General features: G+C 43.0%; 1 protein-coding gene across 1 annotated transcript; it reads right to left on the bottom strand.

Moving 5' to 3' along the window:
• Positions 1-385: 385 nt before the first annotated feature.
• Positions 386-6,282, bottom strand: LOC104395816 (arrestin domain-containing protein 3). The gene is made up of 6 exons (XM_010005561.1): positions 6,269-6,282; positions 5,540-5,687; positions 4,230-4,332; positions 3,485-3,741; positions 2,911-3,073; positions 386-564 (listed from the first exon to the last, which is right to left on the bottom strand). The coding sequence occupies exons 1-6, from the start codon at positions 6,280-6,282 to the stop codon at positions 386-388; spliced, it is 864 nt and encodes a 287-aa protein (XP_010003863.1).
• Between the last annotated feature and the right edge of the window lie 10,501 nt (positions 6,283-16,783).

Genomic DNA, 16,783 nt, shown 5'->3' with positions numbered 1-16,783 from the left:
AAATGGTAAAAAACACTTTGAAAATTTCCAGAAAGTATTAGACTAGAGAAGAGTGCTGCCAGGGAAAATTACCTTTCAGGTCTGCAGCTCCAGGAAATAACATGATAAGAGAAGCCAAGGCACCTCACAGAGCACCTTTTAAATTTAAGGTTGCAGAGCTAATGTTAAAAATAAAAATTATAAAAAAGGGTAACCCATGCTGTAAAATAGGCATGGAAAACCCTTGATGCAATTCATCTGCATCTTAAAAACAGACAAAAATCCTCCCCAAAACCAACTTATTCCATGTTCATAATTTTAATGGTTTCTCCTAATTTTAGGAAGGAGAAACATCTTCCGAAACTTATTTAACAATACAAAAAAATCAGACACAATACATGAATAGTCATATTCTGACAGATATACCTACTTCTGAATATAAGGGTGGAGGCAGAAAACGGAACTCCTGGATGTATGCAAATAATGGTCCTTGAAGTACACTCTCAAAATCATCAAAAGCAGCTATAGGTGCAATACTGGACTGTCTGTTTTCCTCTGTGACCACTTCTGCATAGCTAGGAGGTGCTGAAGGGAGAAGGTAGATGCAATTCAAACAAAAAGTTCTTATGCATGTCAAAATACATAGCATGATTAATATTAAACTTTAATCACTGCAAGATCCATCAGCAGGTAGGTGGCTTCTTAAAAAATGGTTAAACAAAAAAGAGACTAGACTATTTAGTTTTATTCTAATATTAAGCTAATGTTAAAAAAATAAACAACAAAAAACCCCTGAACTCTTTATTGTGGCTTAATTATACCCTTAAAATTTAAAGCATAGCAAGGATAATTTATTTCTGTACAGGTAGGAATGACAGAACATTGCAGTCCTCTAGATTCCAGAAGTCTCCAGGCCTGAAATTTTTACTTAAAAAACCCAAGATATTTAATATGTGAAAACAGAAGGAAAGAAAAAAATAATTCTTTCTTTGGCCATAAGTTTTTCCATAGAAAAACTTTTCACAAAGCCTTGGCTACTAAGGCTGGTGAGAGACCCTAGAAACTGCTATTATGGGTTGCAATGCCTTATAACCAAGGATGCCCTGATGGGATGCATCCATGAGTTCTGAGAGAGCTGGCAGATGTTATTGCTAGGCCACTCTCCATCATCTTTGAGAGGTCATGGAGAACAAGAGAGGTGCCTGAGGACTGGAGGAGGGCTAATGTCACTCCAGTCTTCAAGAAGGGCAAGAAAGGCAAGAAGGAAGACCCAGGGAACTACAGGCCGGTTAGTCTCACCTCTGTTCCTGGTAAGGTGTTAGAAAAAAATCATTCTGGACATCACAAAACATGTGAAAGCGAAGAATGTCATTGGGAGAAGTCAGCATGGATTCACCCAAGGGAAATCATGCTTGACCAACCTGATTGCCTTCTATGATGTCATAACTGGCTGGCTGGATGAGGGGAGAGCAGTGGATGTTATCTACCTTGACTTCTGCAAGGCTTTTGATACTGTCTCCCATAACATCCTTGTTAGGAAACTCATGAAGAGTGGGCTTGATGAGTGGAAAGTGAGGTGGATTGAGAGCTGGCTGTGTGACAGATCTCAGAGGGTGGTGATCAACGGATTAGGGTTGAGTTGGAGGCCAGTAACCAGTGGTGTCCCCCAGGGATCAATACTCGGTCCAGTCTTGTTCAACGTGTTCATCAATGATCTGGACGAGGGGACAGAGTGTATCCTCAGCAAGTTCGCTGATGATAGAAAACTGGGAGGGGTGGCTGACACTCCAGAGGCCTGTGCTGCCATTCAGAGTGACCTGGACAGGCTACAGGGTTGGGCAGAGAAGAACCTCATGAGGTTTAATAAGAGCAAGTGTGGGGTCCTGCAGCTGAAAGAAAGAACTCCAAGCACCAATAGAGGTTAGGGGTGGATCTGCTGGAAAGCAGTTCAGAGGAGAAAGATCTTGGAGTCCTGATAGACAGTAAATTATCCATGAGCCAGCAGTGTGCCCTTGCTGCCAAGAAGGCCAATGGAATCCTTGGTTGCATAAAGAAGAGTGTGGCCAGTAGGTCAAGGGAGGTCATTCTCCCCCTCTACTCTGCCCTGGTGAGACCACAGCTGAAATACTGCATCCAGTTCTGGGCTCCACAGTTCAAGAGAGACAGGGAGCTACTAGACAGAGTCTAGAGGAAGGTGATGAAGATGATAGGGAGACTGGAGCATCTCTCTTATGAGGAAAGGCTGAAGGAACTGGGACTCTTTAGCCTGCAGATGAGAAGGCTGAGGGGAGACCTTATAAATGTATACAAGTATCTAAAGGGTGGGTGCAAGGAAGATGGGGACAGGCTCTTCTCAGCAACTCCCAGTGTCAGAATGAGGGGCAATGGGTACAAGTTGGAACATAGGAAATTCCATTTAAATATGAGGAAAAGCTTCTTTGTGGTGAGGGTGACGGAGCACTGGAATATGCTACCCAGGGAGGTTGTGGAGTCTCCATCTCTGGAGATATTCAAAACCCATCTGGATACAGTTCTGTGTAAAGTGCTCTAGGCTATCCTACTTCAGTGGCAGAGTTGGACTAGATGATCTCTAGAGGTCCCTTCCAAGTCCAGCAATTCTGTGATGCGATTGGGATACTGGAGGTGGAAGTAATGAAGTTGTGTACAGGTACAATGGCATCCTGTTCTTTCATTTCTGCCACCTTCCAAGGCAGCTGGATTTAGAAAAGCAGGGAGGGAAGAAACTGTTCTTCTACATAGGACAAGTAGGTGTCACAGAAAACAGCCACAACAGATTTCCCGTGGGCTTTATTATGAAAGGATGTAATTTGAGTCTTAGCAAGACTGCAATGAATAAAGCAGACAAAAATCAAAGCAAACAAATATCAAAGCAGATAAGCAAATTGATTGGTATTTGTATTGTCAAGTTACCTTCTGGTCTTTCGGGCAGTGTCAGGCCAAGCCAATTCGTGTTCATGCTACCCTGGCTGCTCACACTTGATGTTCTGCTACCAAATGGGTGTAGAGGAATGGTACCAATGACCAGTGGTAAGTTAAGGAATAAATCCATGGCTCCTGGAATATCAACATATACCTGAAGGAAAATTATATAAGTGAATTATTAAAATGTGGGGTTTTAATCAGCACTTCATAAGTATTAGTCTAAGTTGTCTTTCCATGGAAGTTTCCATGAGGAGCTTGTTTCTAATGGTCTCTTTTAGGGCCCACGCCCCTATGGAGACACGAGCACTTCAAGTTAAAAGAAGAGTCTTAACATGAGCCTCACATGGAAACGCAGTCTACTCATTAAACACTTGCTTAGTTGACACACAGATGTTTTAAGAACTTGCAAGATTTAAACTAAATTTACTTACCAGATTTCCTGTCAGGACAAATACCAGAACATTTATTTCTTTCATAACTATCACAAAATGCTGTGCTAGGAATTTGTATGAAATGTTGAAAGCTACTCATTCTCTAGAGTGAAACAGACCACCCAACATACCATAAGTGAATACTCCACACGGATTATACTACAGTCAAGGATTGAAGGGGAAACAGGTGGAATTTTCAACTGTTTGCCATTCCAAGTTTCTGTTTTGCCAGATGACAAGGATTCCCCACGGAGGTTGGCAACAAGCTGTTTGACTTCCTTCATTTTCCCTTTGGCATAGAAAGCCTGTGTTTGGTAAATGGTTGCCTTTGGCACCACCATACGGGAAGAGCAATTCTCAATCTCAGCAAAGATCTGAATTGATTCACCTGAAACAAAAAACAAACAAATAAAAAAAACCCAACAGAATTTCAAGTTCTCCTTACATTTACAAGGCAGGTAAAGCAAACTGTCACATTCTGTATACTGTTATATCGCACAAGATGCTGCTATCACTGCTCTACCTGGAAAAACATCCACTGATGCCAATAGAGAAAAGATCCCCATGAGCTGTTCTGAAAGGAAAAATCCAAACACAAACCAACCAACCAAAAAACAAACAAAAACAATGAACAAAACAAACACCAAGAAAAGAAACAACCCCCAAAACATACTGGTCTAATAGATGAGGTCCTTTAACAATCTAGAGATACAAGTAGTAGTGTCTTAGTTAACAGAGTATACTGAGAAGATTGCTAAATGCAGACTGAAGTGGTAAAAATATCCTTAATATTTCATTTATATAAAAACAGTAAGTACAAACTGTGGCTTTAAATGGGAAGAAAAAACATATCCTATGAATACATGTACTACATACCTGGGGTGTAGCCCTTTCTTTCAATTTTGGCACTTAAGGATATTGGGCCTGAGGTACAAAACCAACAACAGAGAGTCTTTTCTTTTGTGCCTGCTTGGGGTGACTGCAAGAAAAAAAACAACATTACCCATTAAATTAAGAGTTTCATTCATCTCTCCACCTAATCAACACAAAATGATTGTCCTAATGTACTTACAACGTATTTTGATAAACACAGCTAGCTTTGCTTAGACAAAAATCTCAAGCAATTTTAACAGTACTATGCACATACAAGGTTTATTCTAATTAACACTGCTCATTAACAATACTTTTTCCTGCTACATTATCGTACTATAGTCACACTTATAAATACTGTATAACTAAGAAAAAAACTTCATGTCACAACAGACTGTTGGCAGAGCTTTTAATTTATCAGTAAACTAGAACATCTTTCCAGCAGACTGTATTTCAGAAACAGTAACTAAGCTGAAGTACTGTAACCTTGACTCCTGCTGTTTCCTCTGTTTTAGAATGATCCCACTTCATCTCTATTAAACAGACTTTGTTATTTTACATTATATCAGGATTTAGGACTTGATCCAAAGCCCATTAAAGTCAAATGACAGTCCTTTGATTTTAATGGAATTTGTGCAAGGCCAATGTCTCTTTCCAAGTCTGGTTTTTCACACATACACACAAGAAACCTGTTTCAATGGACTTTGAGGGGTTTTTTCCCCCCTCCATAGATCAGAATTTGAGGAAGAGGAGGAAAAAAAGTAAAGGAATTTTAGGCCAGATTTGAATCAAATCCTCATTGAAAGCAGTAGTGATACTGACATTATTTTAATGAAATAGCATTTAAGAAAAACATTATACAGAATTGTGATAATTTCTCCCCATTGGCAGAAAACTATCCATATGGAAATCACCAATTATGCACATCGGTACATTTTTTACTTTGCATTTTTAAGTTAGCAGTCTCTCACTGTGATGTTCTTTTAAAGTTCTGCTGTTCCCTCCACAGATTATTCTTTACTCGAAGAGGAACAGTTCTCAAAATTCTTGTTTGTGACATATCACAGTTTTGTATTATCAATTTAAATCAATAAAAGAAATTTTACATGTTAGAAGTGAAGCAACTCCAAGTACAAGAAAACATAGCTTTCAAAGTAACAATAGATAAAAGAGTTGCTGAACTGGTATGAAGGTCAGCTGTAACTAAAGTAGCGAATAAATATTAAATAAAATTAGATGTGGACATTTGTTTCAGTTATTATACTTCATTATTTTTATGCCAGAAATAAAAAATGAGTAATTCTGTCAATTCTTACCAGTAATGAAGGAGTGTTGATATCTATATGTTCAAAGACTGTAAATTCCTTCTTTAATTTTACTGGTAGAAGCCAAGGCCTATGCAATTCAGCTTTCACCCAATAGCGCACACTGCCATGTCTGCCTTCGAATGAGGTAGCGAGTGGTCTGTGCAGGACAAAGGTCAGAGTTGAGTAAAATTTTTCTCTCTTTCCAATAACAATACAATTGATCAGATTAGGAATTAGAATGCAGATCAGATGAGGAATTAGAATATAGAACTGTATTTTTAGTGCATCATAATAAGCATAACTTATTTGCAAAGTTTCCATATATCAGAAGAATGTAAGATTACAGCTGGGAGAAAATATCAACTCCAATTCATCCAACAGTAGTTTTGTAGAAGTTTTAAGAATCAATTAAAGAATTGTGCTAGAAAATGCCAGAAGAGTACATGTTTCCTTCAGACTTAAAAGGCCACTTTCAAGTGTTGAACAAAGCATGCCCTTTTAAGGTAAAATCAAGACCACCAAATACAATTAGCATTAGTACCATCCAATTATTGCTTTGGACATTGTATTCTGTAAATAACTGTGTATTATTTACTTGGCTAGTAGCTCAGTGGTTTATTTTAGCTATAACTGAGTACTTTTGTAGTTTCTTTTGCCTCAAGTACAGTAGTTAAATATTTCAATTTAGAGTTCTGAACAGAGAGAGTCTATTTTGAGCATCTTCTAATTTTCCTTTACCCTGATGAGGCCATCTTAAAATATTTATATATATTTATATATATTTTATATATATATATATATTGTAGGTAAAAATGGATCCTGATTTCCCCACTGCCATACAAAAGAAGAGAGCAAAGTCCTGCAGCATTTCCAAACAGAGTAAATTGATCCTTTACAAGAAAGCTAATAACACTTCTTCCACCTAATCTCTCTGTGGTTTATTTATTCCTGGACTGTCTCAAGAACCCCACCATCTCTCAACAAGATTGTATATCTAACCTCTTTCTGCAAACCAAACTATACATTTCTGCAGTGCACAGGAGCAAAGTGCTTGCAATAAGATAAGATCAGTTTCCACAGCAAGTGCCCACACAAACACGATTTAGCTGGGGAGGATTTATAAACCAATGTGAAAGTTATAAAACCTTTATTCTGTTTGGACAACTAGTTTCATTTTTCCTGTGTTCAGGTTTAATTCTGCCCTTATTAAAACGCCCAGCATTGCTATCCTGGCAGGGATAATCTGGCCCAATCTTCACCTCAGGCTGCAGCAATACCCACCTGCAGGGCCGTGCCCAGCCTGCAGCTGCTCAGCTGGCAGATGAACCCCTGTTCCCCAGCCCGTGATGCTCTCCAGGCAGCCCCTGCCTGGGGTGGCTGCTGGGGTGGGGGTGGTCGTGCTGCCCCCCGCGCTGCAGCAGAGGCAGGTGCCTGCCAGGGGGTTCTGTGCAGTCACCAGGAGAAGATGCTGAGGCTGCCAGAGCAAAAGTGCAAGAAGAGTCACAGCTCTGCCAGTGTTTTCCCCAGGTGCCAAGCCAAGGCTGGTCAAACTGTGGGTGAGCAATGTGCAAAACAAACAAGGTCACTTGTAAAATAGTTCATCCTGCACCCTCCTCCTGGAGGAGTTAAGGACTCCTCACTGCTTCTCCAGGGCAAAAGTGACTTGTGCTGCTTCAGTTTCACACCTCAAGCAAACGCAGGTTGAGAAGGTGATGGGAGCAGGAGGGCAAGGAAACAGCCACCTAGTTCTTTGCTCTGGAAGCCAGGGCTGGGTGTGCTCCCTGAGGTGCAGATGGGTGTTCTTCTACCGCGGGGTCAGACTGGAAGTGTAAGTTGTCCAGGCTACTATTTAGCCAAAAATGGATTTTGGAGGACCTGACTTTAGGTTTGGGGGGCAGAGGTGTTTGGCTACGGATACATCCTTGGCTGGGGGAGCTGGGGAAGGCAGGGGAAACAGGTCAAGTGATGCTATCAAGAGAAATTCACTCTAGGCTCATCTCCTATTCTTCTCTGTTCAGAATCACAGCATGCTTAAATGGATCTTTCCAGCCCAGAGCAACAAACCTAATTTATAATGTACTTAATTGCTTTTTCTTTTCTTCTCCCCCAGCTGGCAGATGGACCTGTACAGTATCAGCAATGCTTTGTGTTGTGCTTGCAAGAGGAATAATAGAACCAACAAAATTATTTTATTTCCAGACCTGTGCACACTGCTCAGAAACCCCAGTTGGCAGCATTTGGTCTTTATTTATTTTCATTCTCATCTCTTGTCTGGGATCAGAAATTATTTCTGCTGTATTTTGTTTGGTTTTATTATATGGCATTCTGAATTCTCTCTTTTAATTGTCACGAAGAATGGTTTTTGGAAGCAGGCCAAGCTTGCTGAAGCTTTGCAATGGATGTAGAAAGGCAGGGGCTGCTGTAGGACAGCAGCCAGCAAAGCCTGGGCAGCCCAGCAATGGGCAGGGGTAAAAGCAGGTCACTGCTGTCATGTGCATCCACCACACAGACACACACCTGGGCTGGGGGAAGGAGGATTTCAGCTGCAATTCCCTGCCTTTAGAAGGAAGTTAAAAAGAGCCAGCTCAAAGCAGAGACACCCTCAAACATAGCCTCACATTCAGTAATAGAGTTCACAACCCTAATAAGTGCAGAATCAGCACCAGTCTTTTCTGGCTTCTTGCTGTTCTCTGGGGTTGCAGCAAATGTTTCAGTCAGGGCTGGCCCCACCTCTGGAGTGAACCTGCCCTTGTACCTTGGGGTGTATGTCATCCTGTGCCTCTGCAAAGGCAGAATTCAAATCAAGTTTTACAAATTTCAGTGGCTGCAAAACCTTAAGGGGTCATCCCAGTGAGCTGCTGAGTGCTGGAGTGTTGCCCTGGGGAAGGCAGAGATGGGTGGAATTGACTTCAAGGTTTTGGCATGTGCCCTTTTTGAACTGACTCTACCAGTTTTCCTGCAAGGAAGTCAAGCTAAGTAATCCCTTTGGCAGGAAGTTCATTACCTTCTAATTAATATTTAATGTTTTATATACAAATTGCAGTTTATTTTCCTGAAGTAATTTCCAAAATGCATTATTGTATTTTTCTTAAAGCTCATGCAGTAGAAGGAAAACATTTTCTCCTGTGTAACCCTAACAGTCTAAGGCTGCATGTGGAAACACACCAATGCATGACAAGTTTGGCTTCTCCTTGTGGAAGGGGACTCAAGAAAATTGCTATTTCCACTTGGGTGACTTTGATTTTAGCATTATCATCTTTTCTGCTGAGCGATCTGGTGAGGAGCCGGTCCCAGCAGGCAGACCCAAGCTGCACCTCAGGGGCAGCTGAGAGAGCATGGAATCACTTCAGCCAGTGTTTATGCTAAATAACATTAATTTAAATACACTTTTAGTGTGGAAAAACCCCAGGCTGGGACCTTTGCAGTCCTGGAGCAGTACAAGTGATGACAGCTGTGCTTTCAGAGCTGTGTCTGAGGCAAGCAGGGCTGTGCTTTCAGTGTTCTCCCAAGAAAAAGCAGGGTCTTCTCTCTTCCCAGGCACTGAAATGATGCTGGAGTGTCCCTGGATCAGTGGACCAGGAAATCACTTCAGCAGATCAGGAAACCAGCCCCACCAGGAGCTTCTGCCTCTCACACACAGCTTGAAATCACCCACCTGCCTTTAGGGCTGTCAAGCACTTTACAAGCTCTGGATTAGTGAATTGTGAACATTTCCTTAGTACCTCCAGGTAATTATGCAAATCCCAAGGCTTTTTTATGGCTCCATTCTTAATCAGGCAAACTGCAAGTGCCTTTGTGAGTGAGAAGAACCAGAGTTCCATTTGCACCATCAGAAATGGAAGCACCAGACCCAAAGTTCACACCCAGATCTGCTAGTAAGTAATGTCAGGGTGTTCATATGGATTTTGGTTTTAACCATCTGGCACCTCCTGGCTGAAAATGTGCATTTCTTTATCTGCATTGCTCTTACAGTATTTGCAGGCAACAATTAATCTCTTGGTATGTGTTTTCTCCCAAACTCAAGTAAACATAGAAATTTTCCCCTGGAATCACAGACAAGTTCTTGCTTCTCTCTTCTTCAGTGGTCAAGCCCTTTCCATTCATGTTTGTGTTGGCTGAGCTTCCATGCAAAGGCAGAGGGGATACAGGAAAACAAAATAAAATCTATGCTTCTGTTTTTTCTGGTGGAGCTCTCCTGCTTTACTTCGTTGGGAACAGGGGTGATTCCAAAAAAAAAAAAAGGAGTAAAGAGCAGGTGTTTGGGGCTGGGAGCCCAGGGCCTCTGCCTCCCTGCAGGCAGGACTAGAAGGGCCCCAGGGATCTGTCTTCATTGCCACTTTGTGCAGGGGCTGTGTCACCCTGTGACAACCCCTGGAGTCCCCTGGCAGATCTGGAGCTGGCAAACGTGCCTTCCCAGGGCAGCAGTGAGGAGAGACTCGGGCTGCTCTGAGCTCACAGACTCTCATGCATCCTTTGCAGGTCAGAGACCAGGTCCTGCATGGGCCAAATGGGGAGGAAGGTCTTTGGCTGAACAAGTTCTTCAGTGGCAGGAGGACCTGGGGGTGGTCCTGGTCACTGGCAGGAACTTGAGGGCACAGTCAGCAGTGGACACTGCAGCACCTGCAGCTCCTCAGGAATGGGCTCAGAGGGCAAGGACCTCTGTCAAAAGACAAAAGCAAAGTAATCTAGGGAGTCTTAAGGAGCTGAAGTGTTCAACTGTCAAACACAAATCTTGCAGCTGAAGAAATTATTAGTGCAAGAGGTTTTGTTGCATGGATCCCAGCACTGCCATTGCTTCCCCACAGTTTGGTTTGCACAGTTGTCTTGGCATCTTGTCTCAGGTTTATCTCAGATCACATTTTTCTTGTGCTAATAAACTCTGTCTCTTCCTACTGGAAACGTTAAGTGTTTTCCACTCTGCTACAGAACAGTAAACATGGACTTAAATCCACCTCTCTCTGATAGTTCACTATTTTACAGAATTACTGCTTCAGGTTTATTGTGCTAAAAGGGAGGTGAGATCCATTCAGTCGGACATGTAAGCAATATTGTGCAAGACTAAACTGAACAGGTCCTCATGTTTTCCTGTTCCAGTGCCTGGGAAATAACAACAACAACAATAACAACAACAATAATAATTGTTGTTGGTGGTGGTGTAACAACAACAACAATAACAACAACAATAATAACAACAATAATTGTTGTTGGTGGTGGTGGTGGTGTTGTTAAGCAGTGGTAATCTCTACCATGTTTATCTAATAAAATCATCCCAGTAATTTATTTTCCAAACTTCTGAAGCTCAGTGCTCAGCCTCCCCTGCAATGCTCAGCAGTTCAGCCTCCCATGAGCACCACTGAGGATTCAGGTGCCTCCTGCTGCATTTGTCTCACAAAGCCTTGAGTAGCAGGAGAAATCTCAGCTCTTATGTTTGTCTCCTCCTTCATGAAAGCTCCTCTGCAGCAGGGAAGGTCAGATCAAGGGCAAATTTTCTGTTCCTCATTACCTAAAACTTCATAGTGCTATTGAATATTCATATTTGCATGTCTGTCTGTATGATGTGCTGAGCATATTGGCTGGGATCCATCTCAGCACTTCACTCTCAGCTACCCCAAAAATGAGAAACTTGAAGCAAGTTGCTAACCAAGGCTCTTATTTTAAACTGAGTTTCAGAACAGTCAGTTAACAATTCACTTCTAGTGCAATGAGCACTGGCTTCATAAAATAAGCACTACATTACACAAATCCATATTTATGACTCTATGCAGCAAAAAGAAATCTTGAGTAATGTTCTGAAAATAGTCACAAGAGAGAAGACAAATATTGGGGAGAAGGTAAGTTCATACCACAGAAAGAATGGCAACTCCACCCCATGCTCCTCGTGGCAAAAACAAGAGGGAAAAGCCCTTTCAACTATTAGCAAAACTGCCATATAGATGTAGACAGAGTGAGGCAAATGTCATCCAGCTTCTGTAAAGCACTCAACACGAATTCACAAGCAAGATGTTCCATTTCACCACTATATTCAGAGGATTATTGTTTTAAAACATTAATTGAAATTGACAAAACCTATTATCAAAAATTACTTGAAGATTCCCCCCCCCCCAGCTCCGTATTCTTTCTCCCAGGAGGATTCAAGGTCTACAGAATCCTTGGCAGCATGGTAATTTTTTTGTCACCCTCTCCATTTGGAGGTGATTATTTGGGGCACCATAATTAGGGGTTTTGCATAGAAACATCAGTAATACACTGCTGAAAATTTAAACTGGGAAATTTCAGGGGAAGGAGTGCTGGCAAGTGTGCTGTGCTCAGTTCAGCCCCTGGAGACACTTCCAAATGGATTTTTCTCTCTTTCATCTGGAACAGGATGGTTGCATGTTCAGAAGGTACAAAAGCAAAAATGCACAAATGAGAGAGGAAAACAAAAGAAAATGTAAGTAAGGTGAGGAGCTGTGGGCTGCTCCTTGCCCAGGGCCCCAGGCACCTGGGCCATCCCAGGGCTGCAGGGAGCTCAGCTGAGTTCCCCTGTATGGAATACAGGGAGCATGGCACAGAGCTGCTACAGCTGGGTAGGCAGAATTCCACCTGTGCTGCAAACAGGGCCAGAACAGAACTGCTCCCTTCATGTGGAGGTTTAATTCTCTTCTGTAGACAATGGCTTTAGGTAGCAGTTATTTCCCTGGTACACAAGGTTCATTAATATTGACTCGAACAGAGATTTTAGTTTAACTGTGTTTTCCAGCTCACACCTTGTAACTCAACCAGTATCCCCCTACAGTGCTCCCCTAGCACCCTGCAAGCACCAAACCTCTAACCTTGCTTCCCAGACAGATGGATCTGAGCTGCAGCCAAGGATGGCCAGAGCTTGCAGCAGCAACAGCAGCTGCTTCATGAGTTCAGAAATGTACTTGAAACCAGATGGTCTTGTCTGGTCAGCTCATCAGATGTGCTGAAGCAGGTCAATATGGATTGCAGGAAGTACCTGGAAACTTAGATATGACTTGTTTACCCTGGTTTGTACAGAGAATTAGGAAGGGGAAATTGCCAATTGAAAGTATTTATTTTGTCATTAACAGAGACAATAAAGCTTATTTTCCTGTGGACTTGTACAGAAAAAAAAACCTGATGGAGTCCTTTGCCCTGGTGATCATTAAATCTGCCTGGTTGGCCAGCTCCATGACTGAGTAACAGACAGGACATGGAAGTGCCTGGAGACAAACTGAGTTGCACATCTATTGCATTAACTACTGTACACCCAAGCAAACAACATTCCACAAGAAAACACCCAAGGAGAAGGGCACAGAGGCAACTGTGTCAAGCTGGAGGCTGTCAGCTTAAAAATGGACCTTTCACAATCTGTGTTGCTCTGGAGGTGCCTTGGGTCTAGTCCTAAATCCAGAGAAGACCATAAAATATTCTCATTGACTACAGTAGGTGAAAGGAAAAGAGGGAAGGGAGGAAAGGAAGGAATCAGGATTTCTTTTCTACCTATTCTGTAAAGCCTACTTTAATGTCACCTTAAAGAAAATAAGTCCTTTTCATTTTATTAAAGAAATATATCAAAGTAATTATGAGTAGTTTGATCCCAGTATGAGAGAATCTCTCTCTCTCTTATTTTTTTTTTAATTAAACAATCCCTTTCAGTTAATAACAACCCTATTTTCAAAGTAAGAAACTAGAAATTCTCTCTGTGACCATTCTGTACAACAGTAAGTTTGTTTTTATGTCTGCAGGGACAGTAATCTAGAGACTTTCATCAACTGCCATTTATGTCCTCTTTTTATGAGGATGCAAGGAAGTAATTAGCAGTGACGTTCCATGATCAAGGCACTGCATAAATTTCCAGTAGAAGCAAATCCTGACTAATTAATCTGACTAAATGTGTGGTTTAAAATAACCATCAATGCCAGTAGCTCTTTTTCAATCATTTACTTTTCTATTAGGTTTTTGTCTATCCCTCCTGCTGGCTATTTGATCTTGCACCCAAAAGAGCCATTTTTTACCTGGGAATGCCATGATGGTTTATAAATACAGCCTGAGGTACAAAGAGACAAGAGCAATTATTCTGTTGCTGCTCCATTGCAGTTCCATGGCGAGGGATGGAACTGACCTGCTGCAGGTCTGTGCCTCAGCTGCAAGGAACTTCTGCCCAACCTGTTGTTGGGGGTAAGGAAGAGGAGGACAGGGGGCTCTGTGCAGCAGTTTTACACTGGGCTTTCATTAACTTGCCTATCAAGTTTTTGGCTGTTTTATTTGGAACAGATTTTTTCACCATTCCCTGTATTCCCTGTGTCACCTTAATTCCCCAGACTCCCCTGAGACACACACATGAGGCTGGAAGAACCTCGAGTGTGCCCTCAAGGGCAGTGATGTTAATGCTGAACCTGCAGTGGCAGGGGGGTCTGTGACCCTGGGCTCAGCCTGAGCCTCAGGATCCACCCCCTGCCCTGGGCCAGGAGCCCCCAACTTCCTGGGTAGCTGCTCCTTTGAGGGACAGGTATAATAAATAAACCCAACCAACCAGCCAACAAAATCCAAGCACAACCAAAAGGTTTTTTAAATGCCAGGGGCACGAGCAGTGGGGTCAAAGTCCCCAGGTCTCCCAGCCTCCTCCTGCTGAGCCCAGTGCCCTGCCTGCTGGCACAGGAGCTGCCTGGCACGTGGGAAAACCTGCAGGGCCTGCACAACAGCCTTAAATCCCTACTTGTGTTGAAGAAATGTTTAGAGCTTAGCAGTGAGAAGTCACAGTCTGTCTGCCACTGGTTTTCTTTTAAGGTAATAGTGATTTCTATTTTTTTTTTTCATCAAAGACTTTATTCAATATTTTGGCATTCCCTCTTCTTCAGGGGAAGTTACAGTAAAGCAAGTTAGAAAATTAAAAAAATCTACTGGTTATAAATCAGCTTCCTGAAGGAGATATATTTTTTATTATTATTTTTTAACTTTGGCTAATTTCAGTGCTTACTACACCAGAAATGCAAGATGTTACTGCTGAGCTGAACAAGTTCACCTGCCACTCCAAACCTGTGTCTGCAGGAGCTGGATGAGGCTGGGCTCTGGCAGGCTCTGCAGCACCTTAAATGCCCAGAGCAGAGCCCAATGAGCCTGAAAATCCAACATTTCCTCTCTGCTGGAGCTTCCCAGCTCAGCTGAAGCAGCAAGTAAGTTTGAAAAATCTCTCACCTGCTCAACAGCTCAATATTTCTATTCTTGAGAAGTACTTGCCATTCCTGCAGAATATTTCCTACAGGACAGGCAGTTGTAGCTTCCAGAACAGAACATTGGTATCAGACACAATGAATTTGTTGTAATGTATTTCAGATGACTGAAGTCACAAGGTTATAGGGTTTTTTTACTTATCCTCTGATATTAGTTTCCTTTCCTGATTGCAGGGAGGCTGCCTACAGAATGGGAAGGTGCAGAACAGCTGTAAACAACAGTCATAGGGATACAATTAAAAGGAGTTGGGAATCCCCAACAGGACTTGCACTGTGTATAGTTATTTTTCAGCTGGTTTGTACCTTGCTCTTTCTGTGCATGTGTATGTATTTTCAAATTGTGTGTGCATAGTTTCCAGCCCTAATAAGGGTGTACATTTAATTCCTTCACTTTGGAGACTCCTACAAGAAATGTGGCCACGCAGGAGCTGTGAAACAGCTCTTGCTCTACCTGCTGTGGCTCTGGTAGCTCTGGGACAGCCTGGGAAACACAAATCACAGCACAGAACCCAGTCAATAAAGTATTCAGACCTGAGCCCTGCAGACCCCAAATGATGACACTGTTTCCCCACATCCCATTTGTGTACCCCTTGTGCTGTCCTCAACACAGGAGAGCTCAGCTGGACTCTCATAATTCCATTTGGATACATTTCCTCCATTGTTTGTTGTGCAGAAATGTATTTCCTGTGGTGTCTGGGTTACAGAGACATTACTGGCACTTAGGAGATGAGCAGGAAAGGTTGAACCAGTTGACAATTAGTGAAGCACTGGATCTTCTTGCCATTTGCAGTCCCCAAGGCATCAGCTTTTCCTTCTCACTGCTGCCTTCTGTGTGGAGAATAAAAGATGGTTTGAGCTGCTATATATCTATCATCTTCCACGACTTCTGGGGGCTGCCTTCATGCCAGCTTCCCTGCATGGACATCTCAGGCTTTCCTTCCTGAGTTACAAATACATGAGCACAGCCCATTCATGCCAGCAGAGGTTGGGGTTCTGGGTTGGAGAGCTGTTTTTGGAGACCCCAGCCTGAATGCAGACACTTCCCACCTGCAGGAGCTCTCTGAGGCACCGTGGCCACTGCAGTGTCTGAGCTTGGTGCCACAGAGCCTGGGCTGAGGGGCACAGCCCCTCCTTCCCCTGGGCTGCAGGGCTGGGACCTGCAGCCTCAGCACAGACCCTCTCCATTCCTGCATGCTCACTTGGACTTGGATGCCTCAGCAGTCACACCACTGAACTCAGGGACTCACAAGGGGCTCTGAACGTGCCCCCCTGCACTGCCTCCAGCCCTGGCAGCCTCCAGGGGTCACACAGCCCAGGCCCCAGAGCCCCTTCCTCTTCCTCCCTCTCCCTGGCCAGGAGGAAGGGTGACCCTCCTGAGCTGTGGGCAGAGCTCGGGGAGCAGAGCTGGCCTGGCTGCCCTGGTGTGAGCAGGTAGCAAGTAACTGCAGGATGCAGAGCTGGCAGTGCAGGCTGGGGTTGGAGCAATTACTGTGCTAAATTGTTTTGGAGGCTTTGGGAAGCGTGTGCAGAGCAGCAACGTCCAGGAGCAAGCACGTCCAGGCAGCTCCTCTGTGCCTGTGCCTGTCTCTGCTCAGCTGACATGGAGACACAACCCAGAGCTCACAACCCAGAGTGATCAGCCAACCTTCAGAGAGCAAGGCTTCTCTGGGTGATTTATCAAAACAAAACCACCTTCCTGGCACAAGTTTGCTGTATCAGTTTTGTTGAAGCTACCCAAACACACACATTGCAGATATTCCATTATCTTTTGCTGGCTGTGCTGGCATCACAGGATTGCAGTACCAAGAGAAACATTTATAAAAGGGGATCTTTGCATTGGCCTATTATCATCAGCTTCTAATAAAACAGATCACTGGGGACCAGGGGGGATAGAAGGGACCTGCACCATCAGGCAGACAAGGCAATTTTTTTCAGTTGCTGCCCTTGTTATATTCTTGTTTCATAATAGATCTGAAATTATTAATTCTTCAATAAAACAAAGTTAATCTAGTTTACATGACCATGGGAAAGGGTCCAC

The sequence above is a fragment of the Chaetura pelagica genome, unplaced genomic scaffold (genome assembly GCF_000747805.2).
Source record: "Chaetura pelagica isolate M959 unplaced genomic scaffold, ChaPel_1.0 scaffold589, whole genome shotgun sequence".
Taxonomy (NCBI): Eukaryota; Metazoa; Chordata; class Aves; order Apodiformes; family Apodidae; genus Chaetura; species Chaetura pelagica.
This window is presented reverse-complemented; position numbering and strand designations above follow the sequence as displayed.